At 41.9% G+C, this 21,439-nt stretch overlaps 1 protein-coding gene across 12 annotated transcripts in view; it reads right to left on the minus strand.

Moving 5' to 3' along the window:
* LOC111223622 (calcium/calmodulin-dependent protein kinase type II delta chain) overlaps nt 1–19,931 on the minus strand; it is a 100,923-nt gene extending 80,992 nt beyond the window's left edge. For all 12 annotated transcript variants that reach the window (XM_022747848.1, XM_022747843.1, XM_022747846.1 and 9 more), the window contains exons 1-2: nt 19,635–19,931; nt 16,922–17,016 (exon numbers count right to left, since the gene is read on the minus strand). In XM_022747848.1, coding sequence (XP_022603569.1) covers nt 16,922–17,016; nt 19,635–19,696 — 157 coding nt within the window. In that variant the 5' untranslated portion in view covers nt 19,697–19,931. The remainder of the gene's footprint in view (nt 1–16,921; nt 17,017–19,634) is intronic.
* Nucleotides 19,932–21,439: the final 1,508 nt, after the last annotated feature.

Raw genomic sequence — 21,439 nt, forward strand, 5'->3', positions numbered from 1 at the left:
AAACAACCAGCTCTCTGCTCTTACATTTTTGTTTCCCATCCATTCCTTTTCAAAATGATGTGTTACCAGTGTTTGAAGCTACATACCTGACACTATTTGTCTAGTTATACATATTTTATTCTGCTTAAAATTATAGGTATCAATAAGAATACCACTCAATCCCAGTGAGCAGCACCAGTATTGATAGCCGTAATAAAATGCTAACTGGGGTTGTGCCGCTGGACGATGATATTGGTGATCGGCCATCATTGCTCATGCCGTTGAAAATGTAAAGACGATATTTGACTTGTTTTCCCATTAATGTAGTAACTTATTATTTGTAGTACTAAATTAATGCTAAATTTAATTTGCCTGCCAGTTTCACATATATAACCGCATATACCCGACGCTTGAACCACACACGCACACACACACTACCATCAGCTGATGGTAATGAAGCTGCTTGTTGTGTGTAGGAGCTGCTGTTAATTAAGAGTGGAGCAGATGGACGGACAGACAGAACAAACTTAGTTCAGTTTCTTATCCTGCTGCTTTTTATGCTGGTCAGTAGAACTTCTGGACAGTCAATTTTAAGCGCTTGAAGATCCGATCACTAAAGTGTCTCTTATGTAGAGAGCTAAAGAAAATAAATGTGATGGTCAAAGTTGTCACATTAACATTTAAGGTGTATTGATTGATTCCACCTTAAAAGTGAATGGTAGCTGCCGTTAGGCTCTGACCTTCTAAGTGAATTAAATGGTTAACTGATTTGAGTATTTTTTATAAAGATCAGCTCTACCTGTGATTAAGACAGAGCAGAGCAGCGTAATCGCTGCATCTTTTAAAAGGATAATTCAGGTTTTCTGACATGGGATTGTGTGAGGTAGTCATGAATAGTCGTTACATTACCTGCATTAAATCCTATTCCGCGCACTCCCAGTTAGGAAAACCAACCGGGAGCACCCGGCAGACTAGCAGAGCTATGTGCTGCTGTAAACCGGGCCACCAGAAAAAATGTGTTTTAAAGACTTAAAAACGCCCACTGAAACAATCCGTTTAAATGTAGCTTCATGTAGAATATTTTCAGCGCTTTATCTTCCCGTGAAAACAGCACACCCCTTTGGCACTATATTTTTCTCAACTGCTGAACTACTGTTTTCGTACGCACAAGTGCACCTATGGAGCGCACTACACTGCAGCCGCAGGTCTTAAACAGACTGAATCTAAATGAACAAAGGTGTTTTCAGTCAAAGCAGAGTGTTTGATGTATTTGTGGCTTTTCACAGTTTGAATCTACTAAGATATGAACCTTGTATTCAGTGCACGTGTTCCTTTCTGTGTTCTTTTCACCTCTGAGCAGCTGACACGGACTGACATTATGAAAAGAACTACCTGGTTTTTATCTGAAGGTCAAATCCTGTAGCAGGAGGAAATTCCAACCAGGTACACACTTGTGGACCGGAGCAGCATCACATGAATACATGAGTGTTTTGAAGGTGCATGTGAAGAGTTCTGGGACGGCCCTCATCTCCCCACAGAACATGTGATGAGCGCAAAGATTCAAAGTGCAGAGGTCAGCGCCATTAAGAATAATGACCTCCCAATTCCCATTTACAGAGAGTGCAGAGATAAGAGAAAGACAGAGAATGAGGGAGAGGATTGCATTTCCAAAGAGCCACAAAGCTTCAGAGAGACAGAGAGGGGCTGACCTCATCCTCTCAGAGCAGTTTATTAAGGCAGAGGAGAGCACCGCTGGAAGATGCTCTCTCTAGATTGCAGCACCCAGTCTCTGTCTGACAGACAAAGAAGCCTAATTAAAGCAGGCAGCCTGTCTCTCAAGTGGCAGGTCAACTTGGCTAAATGAGGATTTAGAGTAAAGCCCATAGGGAATACTCCAATTTATCCCTGTGTTTCAAAGTGACAGGGAGAGACAGCACCTGAGTGCACACCATCAATCAAAGACAAGTAGGGAGGATCCTGGGCTTACCTACAGTAGCTGTGACAAAACAGAATAAGCAACAGAACCACACAATTTCTTTCACTCTATGATACTTGAACTTCTTAACTTGGAGAATTGACTGTTTCCGACCATGTACCATGGCATCACACCCCAGCAGCCTCTTTCACCTCAGCTAAAAAAAATGTCAGTGTCTGCTGGAGGTCAAACCAGCAGAATCACACTGTCTGCAAAAAGCAGAGATCCAGACCTGTGGCCACTGGACCACACACTCTACACAGCTCAGCTGCATCACGAACAGGTGACAAGGTCCAACCCCGGCAGATCCCAACATCCACCAACACTGTGCTGGACCTGCTGTCTGGAATATGGACACGAGGAGAAAGAAAGAAAGAGCAGACAGACAGAAAAGGTTGATTCTTCAAACAAAGGCTTGATTTGAGAGAGACAAAGCCACTAATCCACAGAAATCCATGCAGTGTTAATATTCAGCCAGAGAAGAGACTATGCAGCTTATCAGTATTGATGAGCTGCCTCCTGTGGGTTTTGATTGAGTGGGTGATAGCAGACAAATCAGCTTAGCACCCGCTAATGTATATCACCATCAAACAGTGGATACCTGCAGCCTGATGCCTGCCAACTGAAGAACAGTATCCCAATAAATCTAAACATTGTGAGTAACATGTCACCAACTGGCATTGTATTAGATTAAATAATTCCACAACAGAAACAACATAAGGTCAATATGACTGGAATATGTGGGAAAATTGAGGATGTAGTTGAAAACTATTTTAAAATCAAGCTGAATCCCCAATAAAGCCGTTATCATTGACATGTTTTTCTGTTGTCACAATAATGGAAATTTTGAAACAGTGACTGAAACGTGGTCCACTGCATGTTAGCCAGCAGTCACTTCCAAGCTGCTGCTAAAATCCTGATTTTTATTACCACAACGTTGTCTGACAACATCACCAAACACATCAGTTAAAGACAAAGACTGAGCTGTGATTTCAGCTGGATTTACGTAACATGATCACTCAGAGAGAAATAGTTAGAAGAGATACAATATCCTTCTTATTTTGTAGTCAAGGTTTGCCAAAAAAGAAATGGTCAGATTTGTCCCTCTGTCCTTTCTTGAAAGAGCAGTGGCCAACAGGGAAACTCTAACTCAGTCACATGGTACTCGGCTGACCAATTGTGACCAACTATCACACAGTCAGTCAGTCACAGACATTCACGATTACAGTTGGGGTTCACAGTCTGTTTTTCAGCTCACCATCTGATGCATGTGTTTATCTTATCATACATATTTCATGCTGTTGATGTTCCCTGACTACTTGTCCTCTATTCCTTCATTATTCATTTCCTTTTCATTTTAAAAGACAGTCAGAAAGAATTGAAATAACATTGATTGCTATTTAAAAAAGAAAGGCTAGAATAATAAGTCTCTCTCTTGCCAGTTGATTGAATGATTGGGAAATTAGGCAGGCACAGATGAAAATACCTTTTGCCAGGGACTGGGGAGTCCTCCACTCCCGCTGACAGTTGCTCTATTACATGGCAGCCTGATTTCTGTTTTTCATGCTCCCTCGCCTCATTCAAATGAGCTATTTTTAGCAGATCATGAGCAGCTGTGCATCAGTTACAAGAGGAAAAAGTCTGGAGTGAATGATTACTTATATAAAAACATGTACATACTGACTGTCACTGGGCTACCGTTAATCTTCACTGTTGCATTTGAATAAAGTAGAAAGTCTTTAGTCTGATCTGAATCAGCGGTTAAACACAATCAGGTCTGATGCTCATGTAAAAATCAATTCAGACTTTCCTTGGTGAGGAGGAAGAAAAGAAACACAAGAGAACAAAGTCTCAGAACACACACAGCACACCGTCATGTGCACCCCGACTGACAGGCAGACAGAGGGCAGTCCACTGGCCCAACAGGATTTGGGCAGTGTGTGTAGTTTGTAACAGGTAACAACAATTAATGTACACTAGTTAAATCTTCCTTTCTCTATCTTCCCCGTTTCGTCTCTCCCTCTCACCTCAGCCAGCTGTTGCCAAATGACTCCACTTCCTATATCCATCATTTCAAATTAAAAGCACTCTGCAGATTCATGTAATTCTGATGATGGTGCAGCGGTGGTCGTGGTGGCAATTTTTCAGAGGCGGACGTAGTGGACATACCTGGCCTGGCATCAGTCACAAGCCATTAAAGAAGTTCATTGTAAGGACTTGCAGATTTATGGACCCAAAATTGACACTTTGTTACTCTTTCCACCATCAAACTATCAAATAGATAGGAAACAGAGACAAGGGGTTCCTTCTCTCACAAACAGACCATGCTGTTAGCATGTCACAGAGATGCACAACCAGACTATGGGTCAAAGGGTCAGCTCCAGAGGATTAACGAATGGACACTAGGCAACTGGAGAGCATAGTGCTCATGCCGTTGAAAATGTAAAGACGATATTTGACTTGTTTTCCCATTAATGTAGTAACTTATTATTTGTAGTACTAAATTAATGCTAAATTTAATTTGCCTGCCAGTTTCACATATATAACCGCATATACCCGACGCTTGAACCACACACGCACACACACACTACCATCAGCTGATGGTAATGAAGCTGCTTGTTGTGTGTAGGAGCTGCTGTTAATTAAGAGTGGAGCAGATGGACGGACAGACAGAACAAACTTAGTTCAGTTTCTTATCCTGCTGCTTTTTATGCTGGTCAGTAGAACTTCTGGACAGTCAATTTTAAGCGCTTGAAGATCCGATCACTAAAGTGTCTCTTATGTAGAGAGCTAAAGAAAATAAATGTGATGGTCAAAGTTGTCACATTAACATTTAAGGTGTATTGATTGATTCCACCTTAAAAGTGAATGGTAGCTGCCGTTAGGCTCTGACCTTCTAAGTGAATTAAATGGTTAACTGATTTGAGTATTTTTTATAAAGATCAGCTCTACCTGTGATTAAGACAGAGCAGAGCAGCGTAATCGCTGCATCTTTTAAAAGGATAATTCAGGTTTTCTGACATGGGATTGTGTGAGGTAGTCATGAATAGTCGTTACATTACCTGCATTAAATCCTATTCCGCGCACTCCCAGTTAGGAAAACCAACCGGGAGCACCCGGCAGACTAGCAGAGCTATGTGCTGCTGTAAACCGGGCCACCAGAAAAAATGTGTTTTAAAGACTTAAAAACGCCCACTGAAACAAACCGTTTAAATGTAGCTTCATGTAGAATATTTTCAGCGCTTTATCTTCCCGTGAAAACAGCACACCCCTTTGGCACTATATTTTTCTCAACTGCTGAACTACTGTTTTCGTACGCACAAGTGCACCTATGGAGCGCACTACACTGCAGCCGCAGGTCTTAAACAGACTGAATCTAAATGAACAAAGGTGTTTTCAGTCAAAGCAGAGTGTTTGATGTATTTGTGGCTTTTCACAGTTTGAATCTACTAAGATATGAACCTTGTATTCAGTGCACGTGTTCCTTTCTGTGTTCTTTTCACCTCTGAGCAGCTGACACGGACTGACATTATGAAAAGAACTACCTGGTTTTTATCTGAAGGTCAAATCCTGTAGCAGGAGGAAATTCCAACCAGGTACACACTTGTGGACCGGAGCAGCATCACATGAATACATGAGTGTTTTGAAGGTGCATGTGAAGAGTTCTGGGACGGCCCTCATCTCCCCACAGAACATGTGATGAGCGCAAAGATTCAAAGTGCAGAGGTCAGCGCCATTAAGAATAATGACCTCCCAATTCCCATTTACAGAGAGTGCAGAGATAAGAGAAAGACAGAGAATGAGGGAGAGGATTGCATTTCCAAAGAGCCACAAAGCTTCAGAGAGACAGAGAGGGGCTGACCTCATCCTCTCAGAGCAGTTTATTAAGGCAGAGGAGAGCACCGCTGGAAGATGCTCTCTCTAGATTGCAGCACCCGGTCTCTGTCTGACAGACAAAGAAGCCTAATTAAAGCAGGCAGCCTGTCTCTCAAGTGGCAGGTCAACTTGGCTAAATGAGGATTTAGAGTAAAGCCCATAGGGAATACTCCAATTTATCCCTGTGTTTCAAAGTGACAGGGAGAGACAGCACCTGAGTGCACACCATCAATCAAAGACAAGTAGGGAGGATCCTGGGCTTACCTACAGTAGCTGTGACAAAACAGAATAAGCAACAGAACCACACAATTTCTTTCACTCTATGATACTTGAACTTCTTAACTTGGAGAATTGACTGTTTCCGACCATGTACCATGGCATCACACCCCAGCAGCCTCTTTCACCTCAGCTAAAAAAAATGTCAGTGTCTGCTGGAGGTCAAACCAGCAGAATCACACTGTCTGCAAAAAGCAGAGATCCAGACCTGTGGCCACTGGACCACACACTCTACACAGCTCAGCTGCATCACGAACAGGTGACAAGGTCCAACCCCGGCAGATCCCAACATCCACCAACACTGTGCTGGACCTGCTGTCTGGAATATGGACACGAGGAGAAAGAAAGAAAGAGCAGACAGACAGAAAAGGTTGATTCTTCAAACAAAGGCTTGATTTGAGAGAGACAAAGCCACTAATCCACAGAAATCCATGCAGTGTTAATATTCAGCCAGAGAAGAGACTATGCAGCTTATCAGTATTGATGAGCTGCCTCCTGTGGGTTTTGATTGAGTGGGTGATAGCAGACAAATCAGCTTAGCACCCGCTAATGTATATCACCATCAAACAGTGGATACCTGCAACCTGATGCCTGCCAACTGAAGAACAGTATCCCAATAAATCTAAACATTGTGAGTAACATGTCACCAACTGGCATTGTATTAGATTAAATAATTCCACAACAGAAACAACATAAGGTCAATATGACTGGAATATGTGGGAAAATTGAGGATGTAGTTGAAAACTATTTTAAAATCAAGCTGAATCCCCAATAAAGCCGTTATCATTGACATGTTTTTCTGTTGTCACAATAATGGAAATTTTGAAACAGTGACTGAAACGTGGTCCACTGCATGTTAGCCAGCAGTCACTTCCAAGCTGCTGCTAAAATCCTGATTTTTATTACCACAACGTTGTCTGACAACATCACCAAACACATCAGTTAAAGACAAAGACTGAGCTGTGATTTCAGCTGGATTTACGTAACATGATCACTCAGAGAGAAATAGTTAGAAGAGATACAATATCCTTCTTATTTTGTAGTCAAGGTTTGCCAAAAAAGAAATGGTCAGATTTGTCCCTCTGTCCTTTCTTGAAAGAGCAGTGGCCAACAGGGAAACTCTAACTCAGTCACATGGTACTCGGCTGACCAATTGTGACCAACTATCACACAGTCAGTCAGTCACAGACATTCACGATTACAGTTGGGGTTCACAGTCTGTTTTTCAGCTCACCATCTGATGCATGTGTTTATCTTATCATACATATTTCATGCTGTTGATGTTCCCTGACTACTTGTCCTCTATTCCTTCATTATTCATTTCCTTTTCATTTTAAAAGACAGTCAGAAAGAATTGAAATAACATTGATTGCTATTTAAAAAAGAAAGGCTAGAATAATAAGTCTCTCTCTTGCCAGTTGATTGAATGATTGGGAAATTAGGCAGGCACAGATGAAAATACCTTTTGCCAGGGACTGGGGAGTCCTCCACTCCCGCTGACAGTTGCTCTATTACATGGCAGCCTGATTTCTGTTTTTCATGCTCCCTCGCCTCATTCAAATGAGCTATTTTTAGCAGATCATGAGCAGCTGTGCATCAGTTACAAGAGGAAAAAGTCTGGAGTGAATGATTACTTATATAAAAACATGTACATACTGACTGTCACTGGGCTACCGTTAATCTTCACTGTTGCATTTCACACTCCAAATATGTTCAGGGCGAAATCCAATAATGAATAAAGTAGAAAGTCTTTAGTCTGATCTGAATCAGCGGTTAAACACAATCAGGTCTGATGCTCATGTAAAAATCAATTCAGACTTTCCTTGGTGAGGAGGAAGAAAAGAAACACAAGAGAACAAAGTCTCAGAACACACACAGCACACCATCATGTGCACCCCGACTGACAGGCAGACAGAGGGCAGTCCACTGGCCCAACAGGATTTGGGCAGTGTGTGTAGTTTGTAACAGGTAACAACAATTAATGTACACTAGTTAAATCTTCCTTTCTCTATCTTCCCCGTTTCGTCTCTCCCTCTCACCTCAGCCAGCTGTTGCCAAATGACTCCACTTCCTATATCCATCATTTCAAATTAAAAGCACTCTGCAGATTCATGTAATTCTGATGATATTCCAGCGGTGGTCACGGTGGCAATTTTTCAGAGGCGGACGTAGTGGACATACCTGGCCTGGCATCAGTCACAAGCCATTAAAGAAGTTCATTGTAAGGACTTGCAGATTTATGGACCCAAAATTGACACTTTGTTACTCTTTCCACCATCAAACTATCAAATAGATAGGAAACAGAGACAAGGGGTTCCTTCTCTCACAAACAGACCATGCTGTTAGCATGTCACAGAGATGCACAACCAGACTATGGGTCAAAGGGTCAGCTCCAGAGGATTAACGAATGGACACTAGGCAACTGGAGAGCATAGGAAAAATCTCCAGTTTGTAACAATAAGACTCTGTCTATTGATATTTGTTTGTTTCTTGTATAGAAAAAGTAACCCCAAAAGAACCTATTATCACCAAAGGTGTGAATCATGGCATCTCTGTGCCATGCTTGAAAACACACACACACACACACACACACACAACACACACACACACACACACACACACACACACACACACACACACACACACCTCCCTTCCTCTGTCCCTCTCTAGATAAGAGTCATAAACTACAACCCACATTCCAATCCTGGGCAGTGACCAGCAGAACTCTCTTCACAGACACAGATCTGAGGAAGAATGTAAAATTAAATATCTAACTCATGAGAAGTTTATATGTAATATTTCAATCCCAAACTTCTATCTCATAAATGTTTGAAATGTAACATGTAGACTTTAAGACAATGTCCTTCATGTGACCATACTGTCATCATCCTTCACACGAGGTAACACACACTACATGACATCCAGAATGTCCATATTATTATTATTACAGTCAATGAACTGCTGTGTAATCCACATTAACTTTAGGAACTGTTTATATTGTTGTTTGATCAGTTAACCACTTGTATTACGATTAATTCCAGGTTTGAAGGATGTAATATGAAATCAACACTCCTATTACTCCTATCTGTCATTATTAGTGCCATTAGGTTTATATGTTGTTTCATTTAATGTTTTATGGTCATGGTGGAAGACGGATGAGCGAGTTTATAGGTAAACTCTAGAATTAAACGAATCAAAAGTTTCGTGGAAAATTACTCTCTTCTCCAAGTTGAAACACAGGAGGAGACGGGTGACGCCCCTGAAACATGCGCCAGCCCCCAAGGGATAAAACGGTTGTGATTCACACATTGCTCTAAACATAGCTTTTAGCCACAGCTCCTAGCCATGTTGCACTTTATCCTTTTGTCCATATCCTTCTTTCTTTCTTTGCCACGTGCTCTACAAAATCTGCCGAGCTACTCATCTTAAAGCTCCATATGCTTCATGTTCAGAACATGAAACCATTAAACTGACAAAAAGACAAACTCCCTAAAATCTGCTGTATTTCAAATGAATCACCTTCATTCTCTGCAGAGAATTACATGGTCGGATTTCTTAATGAATGAATGATGCTAAAATGGCGGAAAATATTAAGTGCAATTAGCTCAGGGTCTTTGACAGAAGCAATTAGGGTTAGTGGACACACTTTAGGCAGAGAGAGAGACAGACTATTTAAGTGGTGACAGAGACACAAGGACATTCTCTTAGGGTTTACTGAGTCATCACTTATGCTTGTGTCAACGAGGTTTGTATGAACAGCTCACTGGTGATGCGAGTCATAGGCCATATGGGTCAGTCAGGACCTAAGGGATGAGCTGTGGATACAATGACAAGACACACTCAAATACCATGTCGACTGTGCGCACAGCTGCTTTGTATAATGTCTCTTTTCCCCTTTCCACACACACACACACACACACATACACAAAATGCAGCTCCCTTGATCCCTCTCTTTTCATGTCTGGTCTTAGCAGGGTGCTGTGTAAATGGCATGTTGAGCCCCTGACATCAGCGGCTAAGCCAACCGCTGGCACTGCACACACACCTCTGATGGAGCTCTTTATTTAGAAACACTCTACATTTGTGTGTGTGTGTGTGTCTGTGTGTGTGTGTGTGTGTGTGTGTGTGTGTGTGTGTGTATCTAGGGAGTGGCAGGAGGGATTTAGGTATCGCTCACCCATTCTCAATACAACCCACAGGGTCGAGCGGTCAGGTCATCGCCCCTACTGCTGCTCTTACAGCTGACATAAAAAGCAGTTGTTCGTGTGTGTGTGTGTGTGTGTGTGTGTGTGTGTGTGTGTGTGTGTGTGTGTGTGTGTGTGTGTGTGTGTGTGTGCGATCCCTGTAGGTTCTTCCTAATGAAACCAGAAAAAAAGCCAGTCAAAAACTGTTTCAAATTGAGAAAATTATTGTTCATATTTGAACTAAAAATGATTCATACAACACTGACAGAATCATGTACTTGGGCAATTAACAGCACAAAGGCTGTGATATACTTAAATGTCTGTATTACCCCACAGACTATATTTAGTTCTCCATCTCTTTTGTTTCCATGGGAATGAAGAGTTCACTGTGAGCTGCTGGGGCCTCGGGTATTTTCCAGAAGCAAAACCGACAGAATGGCTGGCTCCTGAACCGTAGCTAGCTTTTCCACAGCCTGGTGGGTTTGTCAAGTGATCATTTCCACTTCGCCGAGTCCAAGCATCCCTCGATCTGTGTTAAACCACTGTCCTAGTTTTCCCTTCATGCAGGCCTGCACTGTCAGTGAAGACATGCTTTCACTTCAGTACATCTGGGTAATGTTTCAGTTCAATGTTCTGGCTCTGTCTCACTATTAGGGCTTTTATTTTGAAGGAAGGAGTTTAGATAGGGACTTTTTCCAAATTTGTGTTACTGTTTCTCCTCAACCATGATCAGATTAGAATGACCTAAAAACAGGTAGATGATACCTGGTCCAAACATTTGGAAAAGGAAGAAAATTAGCTGAACTGTGTCTTTATGCCGCAAAGGAAAAAGAGTGTGCTGAGCACAAACAGAGGAAATGCTCTCATGTCATTTGTCTATGGCCAATGGTGGAAGAAGACAAAGGCTAATGGCAAAGACAAATAACAATTTATTTCATTATTATGGATTAATCTGTAATACTTACTTAGTTAATTCATTCATTCATTCATCTTTTTGTTTATAAAATGTCACAAAATAGTGAAAAATGCCCATTTCCCACAGCCCACAGTCATCTATTTCGATAGCTTGTTTAAATTCCACCTACTAGAACCCAAAGATATTCCGATGTTCAGAAAAGACATTTGAGTGTTTGGCATTTTTGGTGACTGAGTGAGTGAGACAATTCATCTAATAGTTGCATTTCATTTTTTGTCATGTACAAAATCTACAAAATGATGAATTGTTGCAGCTGTATACCAAACCTATCAGTGAATCATTGTTTACATTTGCCTCGACTAACCATACCCGCCCTGTACACATCTTTCACCAGACTCAAATCTGAGACAACTGGACTTGAGATTCAATGGAATATTTTTGCCTTATTTCATTCATTAATAATCATTAGCTCACCAGGCTGAATAAGTAAAACAAGACCCGAGTTCTGCAAGGACCCTAAAACTGCTTTACCTGCCCAGTACACCAACCTTAAAGACAAGAGCGATGTGAACTGGACTGGTTCTGCCAAACAGAGGTTGACCAGTCAATGTCTTCGGCGATTAATCTGCAGCCATAGGAATTCATGGAATTTGGTTTATGGCTGAGCTGCCTCCACTAGTGACACTTGGACGCACATCACCATTTTGAATGCAGGCTTTATTGATGAAGTCAAGTTTATTTCATTGTGAACCTGATCCATCAGTCAACCTAACTGACAAATCTAAGACACAACCCCAAGACCCTTGTCATATTTTACACAACATGTCCATAAGAGACCGTACAGCTCAAAATTATGACCATGAGGACTGGACCAGGTGCACAGCCCACACACGCCAAACATACTGTGTGTTAACACATCTGCCTGTGCAGATGTTCGGGTCCATTTTAGACTCTAACTGACCCTTTATAGTGCTGCAACTGATTTCAACGTCTACAGGTTGTCTAACTTAGAATTTATCTTCCAACTTTAACTAGATCACCACAAGAAGTTGGTTGGTGGCTGGCACCCAGACACTGCTGACACTACTGACCCCCTGCAGTCACACCAGTGCTGCCCTTAATGCAAGCTGTCCCATCTACATATCAGTGGACCACTTCCTAATTCCCCCAAGTGGAGGGGTGACCTTACACTGTGCTTTTCCTTAAATATATTCTGACGGTATACTTCAAGTGATGGCTCCAGTGCTTTCTCACAGTTCACTACAAGTCAAAACTAAAGACAGAGGTTCAACATTCATTTTAAAATCACAACCCTGATGAACTCAAATGTGCAAACACAGACTAAATCAGGCACAACGACATACAGCACATATGTATTCCCACTGTGACAGCTGATTCCAACAAACAGATGAGACTCTGGTTATGACTGTGTGTACATTCTAAAAGCAAAAGACTATCATGATAAATTCTGTCAGAGTCTTCCTGACGTCCTTCATTTGGCTGTAGTACTACACAGTCACGTCAGTGCTCCTTTGAAGCGCCCTGCACCGGGCAGCGCTGCCTTTGGTGTGAAGCCAAGGTTTACAGCCACGTTAAGGCTCTCCAATGAGAGGGAGCATCCTGTTTAGGATTTCTCATCACGCAGCAGGAGCGGCAGCGTTGGCAGTGACTCCGGGGTTTCCCCTCACTGAACGTGACCTTCAGTTCAGCCCGCCTGCTCCAATATCTCTCAGCTCTCGTAGTACGTTACTGTATCTGCCTGTCTGTCTGCCTGAGGGCATAATGAGCCCACAGTGCTGAATTCCCCCCCGTCTCCTCTGAAAACAACCACTGTCATGTGAAACCCGCCAGAAACCGGATTATAGTTGTTTTCATGATTTGAGGATGACGTGCAGTTTTTAGCATTAAATGAATCAAAACGCAAGACACACACACATGCTCTATGTTTTCAGGCTGTGACCCATGACTTTAGTTTTTCAGTGGCGTTGATGTTGCGATTGTTTCAACCACACTGTGGTTCTCAACATGAAGAGTGGTGAGCTGGGTTGTGGCCATGCAGTTATCAAGGGGAAGGTAGTGGTCACAGAGAGGAGAGGTCAGCGGTCATGACAGTAAAAACAGTCTAAACCTGGACTACAGTTGAAAAGTCAAACGAAGCTCCTCTCTAACCTCTTCTCCTCGACCTCGACGGAAAACGTCATGAGGTCAAGGTAAGATGTGAAGGAGGATTCATAAGGACTGCACTGCAATTACACAAGGATTTTTTTAACTAACTTTATTTATAACACCTAGATGACAAATCCTCCTTTCATAACCACAAATACAAAACAAGCAGGATTGAAATGTTGAAATAAGATAAGATAAAGGTAATAGATAAGTAGAGCCATTAAAGTAATAATTAAAGAAAAATAAGGAACTGAGCAAGAGGACAGAATAAATTGTATTCAGACATAAGCATAAAGAGTTTCCTGACATTTCTATAAGTTTGTTAAGTAGAGAAAATTCATTTTTAGTGCTTTACACAATGGGAGGGGATTTAGTGCAACAACATTTATTCATAGACTATAGTATTTGGATATGATAATATAATTAACTATAAATTCAACCTGTTTGTTCTTCATGACGACTCCTCACTGATTTAAAGAGAATGAATCTGTATTTATGGATTTGGGCTTCAGTGGATCAGACAAGGATTTCCATCAGTTCTGGTGGTCTTTCTTAAAACAGCTGCTCTGATGTTTCTACATTTATCTGGGTCTGCAGAGGTGAAACTACAATGATGTGTTGCTTTAAACGTTGCTGCAGCAAGGAATTGTGGGACATCATTTCTCCTATTCTTTTGTAAAGGAAGGTCCAGTGTTTCCGATGCTGAAGGAGATAAGATAGGAAGCACTGAATGTGATGGGATGTGATCTGCGCTGCGCGTCAGGTGCAGCAGGCCTCACCCCTGGATCCTCCCTCCTTATTGGTGGAACTGCAGCTGATTGGTCACCTGGGCTTATACAAGTCACTGAGGAGCTGCATTGCACCCTCTCTCTGCCATGCTGCCTGCCTGCCTACCTGTCCGTATGATTTGTGTGATTTGTGAAAGCACGTGTTGTGCCTGCCACTACTTTTGGTTTGGTAAATTTGTTTAAGTTTTTGACTAAGAAGAAGCCAAGAAGCCTGTAGGGGAGAGCTGCCATTTTGTTTCACTCCCTTTTTTCTCCTGTTGTTTTCTCCTCCACACAGTGGGACAAAGTTGAAGCAGGAAGTTGGTTTGCAAAGTGTGTTGGATTCTTACAACAGACAGTTTGAATAATAATTTTACAGAAACTATGGATATAAGACCCACATTCTAATGAACCACAGTTCTTATTTGACTGCACCTCTGTGGACTAAGAAACTCCCACTGGGTGAACTCAAATTAGATTTTTTTTTTTCCTTGCGTCCTGAAAAGTCGGCCTTCACCTTGAACAAATACCAGAACAGCGATGCCCACACACACACACACACACACACACACACACACACACACACTCTTTCACTCTCATTTTCTCCTTCAGGTGAGGGAGGCTCAGGCTCAGTGTAGGCGTTCGGCCAAAGCAATCTGAGTACGGAATCAATCATGGACTCCCCCTCTGTAAACATCTGCCCTCCTCTCTCTCTCTCTCTCTCTCTCTGCCTTTCATCATTCATGTTCTCTGTTTCGCCACCAATAATTACAACTGGGAACCACAAACTTTTCTCATTCTGGTTTCCAGGTTTTCATCATTTGGGAGGACTGGCTATGAATGAAGAGACATTGTGTGTCTGCCACAGTGAGAAGATTTTCCCAGCGGATAATAGACACCTGTGTTACAGATTACAACAGATACTTCACCAGAACAGACGTGTCAGCTCAGGATCTGAAGATTAGAGGTGTGACCTCCAGATGCTGCTGCCTTCATCACACACAGTTTGCATCACTGGTGTTATCAGGTTCCCTTTTGGCTTTTGGTTTAAATCCCATATATTGGCAAATAGATGTCTGTGAATGTTCTCATTCGTCCAGGTCATAGTTATCTCTCTCTCAAATTGAATCGAAGGCAACTGGACTTGTATTTGTCTGTGGAAGACGTTTCGCCTCTTATCCAAGCGGCTTCATTGGCAAGCGGCTTCATTGGCAAATAGATGCTTTCGCTTTGACACCAAACCCTCCACCACTGTCACCCCTCCTCTGGTCACATGATGAGACTCCACTACTCAGCGACACTTTCAGTTTAAAAAATTGTAGCCAGCCTCACACCAAACAACTTTCCAAGCTATTTCACTGTCACAGACTCATTTCCAATATCTGAATAAAATCATGAGAGTTTTGCTCGAGTTGCGGCGAGCTCCCATCATCTCGACCGTTTGGTGTCAGGTGACGTTCCGATAAAATCAATCATGTTTAATATCCTAAATTTTTAGTCTTGGCAACTCCAGGGAGGCGGCAGGCATTGAAATAAAAATAATTTCAAAATGGAAAAAAAGTCTGGAAAAAGAAGTTTTTCTTCCTGTAAATGTTCACCAAGAGAATGATGGGAAACAGAATTAAAGGAATCTAGTTGCAGTCTTGTAAATAGTGACCACAGTCTTTACAGAACCTTATAGTGTGAGACTAACGACTCTGTGTCTTAAGGTGTGAGAGGGTGTCAGAATTTAGTCTTTTGTGTCTGGTCGGTTTAAGTATGGATAGTTTCTTATCTGATGACCGTGGCCTGATACACGAAAATGAACCAAATGGGTTTTATGTCTATTAAAAAATTAGTTATGTAATCGTTGTCTGAACATCGTGTAAGACGACTACGGCAGCAACCCTATATGGATATTCTCTGTTTTTGTTTCATTGTTAGTGGTGCATTTTTTTCTCTTCTTTTTAAACCACATCTTCTCCATTTGCTTTTCTGCAGCTGTGAGGAAACCCCCCGTTTCCCCCATGAGACGCCACATCTGCTGCCGCTCAACATCACTGTGCTTTTTCAAGCCCATCTCCTTCTGTTTGTGTGTTAGTACACTGTGCAGACCATCAGGGTCTTGTGCAGAGATCAATCAGTGGCACGAAATCCAGACAGCGGGAGCGGCGGCCCACGCTGCGCACATAATGATGGAGAGAAAGTAAAAGGTGAGGGGAGGAAAATAAAAGAACCTGTGCCTCTGCTTCCTGAACAGACGCTCCATCACAGAAACAAGCCACGAAAGAAAAAAGGCACCAGGAGGAGAGAACAACAGAGGAGAATTTTTCTCAGTTCTGCCACCATGTTGCCTTCAATGGCTCGTGTTTCAATGTGAAAGCCGGCTCTGTGAGTCATGTGCAGCTCATCAGAGATCAGAGACTGGTTGATATCAGAGAATGAGTCACAAAAGGAGCCGTTGGCCTCCTTCATGTTGCTGCCACTTTGATGAGTGGAGTCAAAAAAAAAAAAAAAGCGAGCGATAGAAAGTGTGAGAGCAAAAGTGAATTTAAAGCTGGAGGAGTAAGATGTGGTTAGCATCTGAAACCTGACCACCAGCTCCTACTACAGACATGACTGGTAGAAAGAGGGTGGAGTACTGAGAAAGCTTGTAAAGTCACACAAAGAGGAAGTTGGTTTAAATGGTGACATGGCTAGAAAAAAAAAAAAACAGGAAGCGTTTTATGCACAGATACTGTCCCAGAGTGACAGTGACCGCAGCTTCACATCAGCTTAAGTACAGTACAGCTCATGTACTCACCCCTGGCCGACAGCTTCTTGGTATTGATTATTTTGGCGGCGTATTCCTGTCCTGTGGAAATCTTCATGCACCGCCTGACCACAGAGAAGGCTCCCCTGCACAACAGAGAACATTGGCATCAGTCACTCTGTGGCAAGATTTGCTAAAATCAACACAACAATGCAACTTTTTTGGGACATTTCTGTGTTGTAGAAAATCCAATAAAACAAATCTTAGTGAAAAAAAGATTTCCATTCTCTGAGCTCCTGAGACTCATTTGAAGACAAACTGACCGTTCTGTAACTGAGCTTGAGAGTGGAAACAGCAGTTAAACAAAACAGCTGCAGCTGAGGCTGCGTTCACACTGCTACATTTTCATTTTAAAACAGTGTTTTCAAACGGAAACGATCTCCGTCCAGTCGTCCGTTTAAGCTCCGTATCAGAAATGATCTCTGTCCAGACGAACACACCTGAAAATACACACACACACATACGTGACCATTCATATACACTGAGAATGTGTGAGCTGGTGTAAACAGGAAGTAGATAGTCTCCTCTGCAGTAAATCCTCTGAAGGAGGACCAGCAAAGACAGTTGTAGCATTAAAACAGAGAATGTAAGTGAACAACAGCTGCTAGCAAAGACAACAAGGTCAGTAACTGTCATTCATTATCATGTTGTATTCACCACTGGTTGACCAGGTTGATAAGAGCCAATCAGGAGAGACTGTGGGTGTCTATGTCATCGTTTCCAAAGGTTTCAGTTTCTGTCTGTCCAGACTACAACACATCCCCAGAGTTTTCAAAATAAAACAGGGTCACCAGCATTTCCAAAAGTCTCTTTTTTTGGTGTTCGAAAACTCGGGTATCGTGTGGACGAAGGTGAAAACGTAGGAAAAGAGATACGTAGCCGCTTACTATTAGAGCTCAGTTGAGTTTGTTCGGTCGCGACACAACATATAGATCCAAGATCATGAGCACTGTGGAAGGACTCAACAAACAGGTAGTGCACCTTGAGCTGTGAAAGTTTTTTTTTTTACCTTGCTATGTTTTACACTTGAGTGAATCTCCTTGTTTTTTGTTGCTCATTTGATCCATTTGGCAGTTGGAGTGGCTGTTTTAATCAGTATGCAGTATATTTCAGAACCACCACTCAAAACTGAAGCAGGAACAAAGACATGCATACAATATCAAAACAATCTTCTTAGTGACTGCCTCATGGCATTACTGGATTTTTGTATGACTTTAGCAACAATGTGATGAAGTAGGCAGGTGTTTAATTCACTGGATTTACCAGACAGACATTACCACCTACTCGTCATTCAAAAAACACTGATCGAAAATGTCTCTATTTACTTTAAATCACACTGTCGCCATAGAAATGTGCTCTTCATTATGTGAACCAAAGGATGCATTTAAGGATGCTGACGGGTATTAAGATGACATCCGTGAAAGGTGCCAGTCTTGTTGCAGACTGTGTAAAGCGCTGCTCAGCAAGATCTCTTCTTTACAACAGCCACACCTTCTTTAGTTGGGATCATTAACTACAACTAAAGAAGGTGTGGCTGTTTTACAACACCCCCCCCCCACACACACACACACACACACACACACACACACACACACACTCAAACTCAGACAACCATGGGTCTTTTATCAGATATTAGAAACTCATGGTGCAGAGCAGTAACTGATGTGGTTGCTGGTATTCAGTCATTGTGATAAATGTTTGACAGGCCACTGCATCCACACACTCCACTGTGATGCGTCTCTCTCCACAACTGAGTGCATCAGTGTGAGGTTGATCTCTGCTCTTCACTGTAGGAACAAACTGCATGATTCAACATAAAACCAGACCTAACTGGAGACTGTTTATTACTGCTTTGAGTTTATCTGTGTCAACATGAGCAGTTGCACATTTTTAGTCGTATTTTAAAAAAAATAACAGAAATAAGAAGGCAGTGTTGTGTGCACGGACCACAGACACACCACTGAAGAATTTCAACCTTTCCCGTTTTGCACAAAGGGGCGGAAACTTCTCCAAACAGAAAGCAAATGAGATAGGGGCACATTCAGTGTCTAATACACACGGTTTACACGCATTTCAGCTGAGCTTCACTTGCCTGCAGCTGACAGAGAGACACGGGTTACCTGAGCTGTTCTGCTGAAGGCATTCACACCAAATTCCACACGCACTTCTGCTTGTTTTTACTCGCCTGGCGTGTTGCCAGAGGGACATGTCCGCTGGAGCACAGCTTCAAACCCCTGACCTCTGATTAAAAGGCACCACTTTTATATTCGACACACACCCCGACGCACTTTGTGATGCTTTTGAATGTTTTCTTAAATGTTTGAGTTGCTTCACCTGACGTTATTGAATCAGTCTTCAGCCGATGGGCGGCAGCGAGCGGGACAAGCGATACATCAAACAGTTACGATAAATAAACAAATATAAGAGCAAAGTACAGACCCCACTGGTTAAAAACGCAGCCGTTAGTTTTTTATCTTGCTCGTGCTCCTCGTTGATATCGAAGTTAAAAGTAAACGAAAAGATTGTTGAATGGGAACCCGCGCTGACTGAACCTATCAAGGTAGGAACAGGTAGGCGGCGCCGCCCGCGGAGGTATAGGTAAATCTTAACAACCACAGTAACAATAATATCATAGTTTTAACTTTAAGCTTCATTTTAACCACAAATGTCGAATAAACATGTTGATAAAACGGGGACAACTTACTTCCCCAGCTCCTCGTACAGCTGGTACTCATCAGTGAACCTGGTGCATGTCGTTGAAGCCATGTTAAGGTGGGCAGGGGAGACCTACTCGGGAACCTGAACGCCTCAGCTGCTTTAATACTCTGCACAAATCCTTTCCCCTCTGTGTCCCAGAGTGCCACTTGTCGCTCTTCGCAGAGGAAAATAAAAGCAAACTTAGGAATGATGTAGGAATGAGTCCTGGACGCGGTGAAAGCTCGGTGTGGCCCCTCCCGGCACCTGTTCGCAGACCCCGTTTACTCCTGGACTTGACAGGAACGTCGCGACCTGCTGTTGTGTCTGTCTCTACACTGATACTTGGATTAGTTGACCGAAGTCAAGACAGACTTAACATAGAATATCATATTTCCGGTATACACATTTCAAAATAAAACCCTAATTGACACTGAATGATTTGTCTCGACCTCATGTCGGCTAATATGTATTTGGGATACATTTTATGGGAAACCTTGATTTATCGAACATTGTGCAAGCACAAATTTTAGACCTTCATTTGTGCTTTTGTCAGTTTTAAAGCTGCCACTATGTAAAATTAATTTTGCAACTTTTATTTAAGTAATTCAAAACTTAGGAAAACTTTATGACAAATAAATAAATAAAATCTGATTATTTTTTTTAAATGTTATAATTGCACTTTCTGTAGGCCTACCTTTGTTGTATCATTATGAGTCTTAAGTTGCAGAACATATCTGGATCTGTTATTGTTATGATTCTGTACAAAAATTAAAACTTTCGAACGAGAAAATTTCCTTGAATGATTCGTATTATTTCTAAAATACATTTTTGCACTGATTTTTATTTTTTATTTTTTTTGGTAATCATCACCACTGTCGTCGATGTTGCAGCGTATTTTGACACTAAGTTCATTTAAGTATTAATTTTTAACTTTATACTCGGTACTATGCTCAGTGAATGTTGCATCCACTACACGTTTCAGTTTGGCAGACTTTAATCTTTCATTTTATTTTGGAGGAAAAATAGCCTAACATCCGTTTTTTTCTCGATACGCGGTGTCTCGCTTGATGAAGCTGAATTTCTTCCGAACGCTTCCTACTTGGAAAAGCTGCATAATGCCTCCATCTACAGGCAGAGGGTTGACCTGCTCCAGACCTCTGCTGTTGGGAGAGTCAAGAGGGACCCCCACCCGACCACATTTCCACAAACAGAAGGCTCCACCACAGACTTCTATCTTAATTTTTTTTTTTTTTTTACTTGATCTACACCATACAGTAAAAAAAGAAAAGAAAAGAAAAGAAAAGAAAAAATCAGTATGGCAGTGAAAAGGAAACTTTGCTACTGAGATTTTCCAGCAGTGGCAAAAAGGGAACAGGCAGCCTGACTGCTCTGTTTACAGTTTCCACCGAAACCCACTTGTTTCATTGCAGGCTACTTTATCGACCATTAACAAAAGGAAGCAAGTTGAATCATGTTAGAACAACATTATCTAGGACACAATAGTGTTGTTTTAACATGATTCAACTTGCTTCCTTCCCGAATAGCATTTATTTTTTCAGACATGTTTCTCATGTCTTAGTGTTGTGTAAAGGAAAATTTTAAACTCTAAACCACAAGCAGAAAAGGTTTCCTCACATCAGCTGCTGATCACCAGTTTTTCTTTCCCTCTGTCAAAGAGGCTCCATCCTGTGCTTCACACGAGGAGAAACACTCACTCACTCATTCAGTTTTGTTTATAAATGTTTCAATAGCCCATGAGCTCATACTGAACTGGGTCAGACGACCTTCCAGTGCTCAGATGATTTAAAATTT

Source organism: Seriola dumerili, unplaced genomic scaffold, assembly GCF_002260705.1.
Source record: "Seriola dumerili isolate Sdu_G_001 unplaced genomic scaffold, Sdu_1.0 BDQW01000111.1, whole genome shotgun sequence".
NCBI lineage: Eukaryota > Metazoa > Chordata > Actinopteri > Carangiformes > Carangidae > Seriola > Seriola dumerili.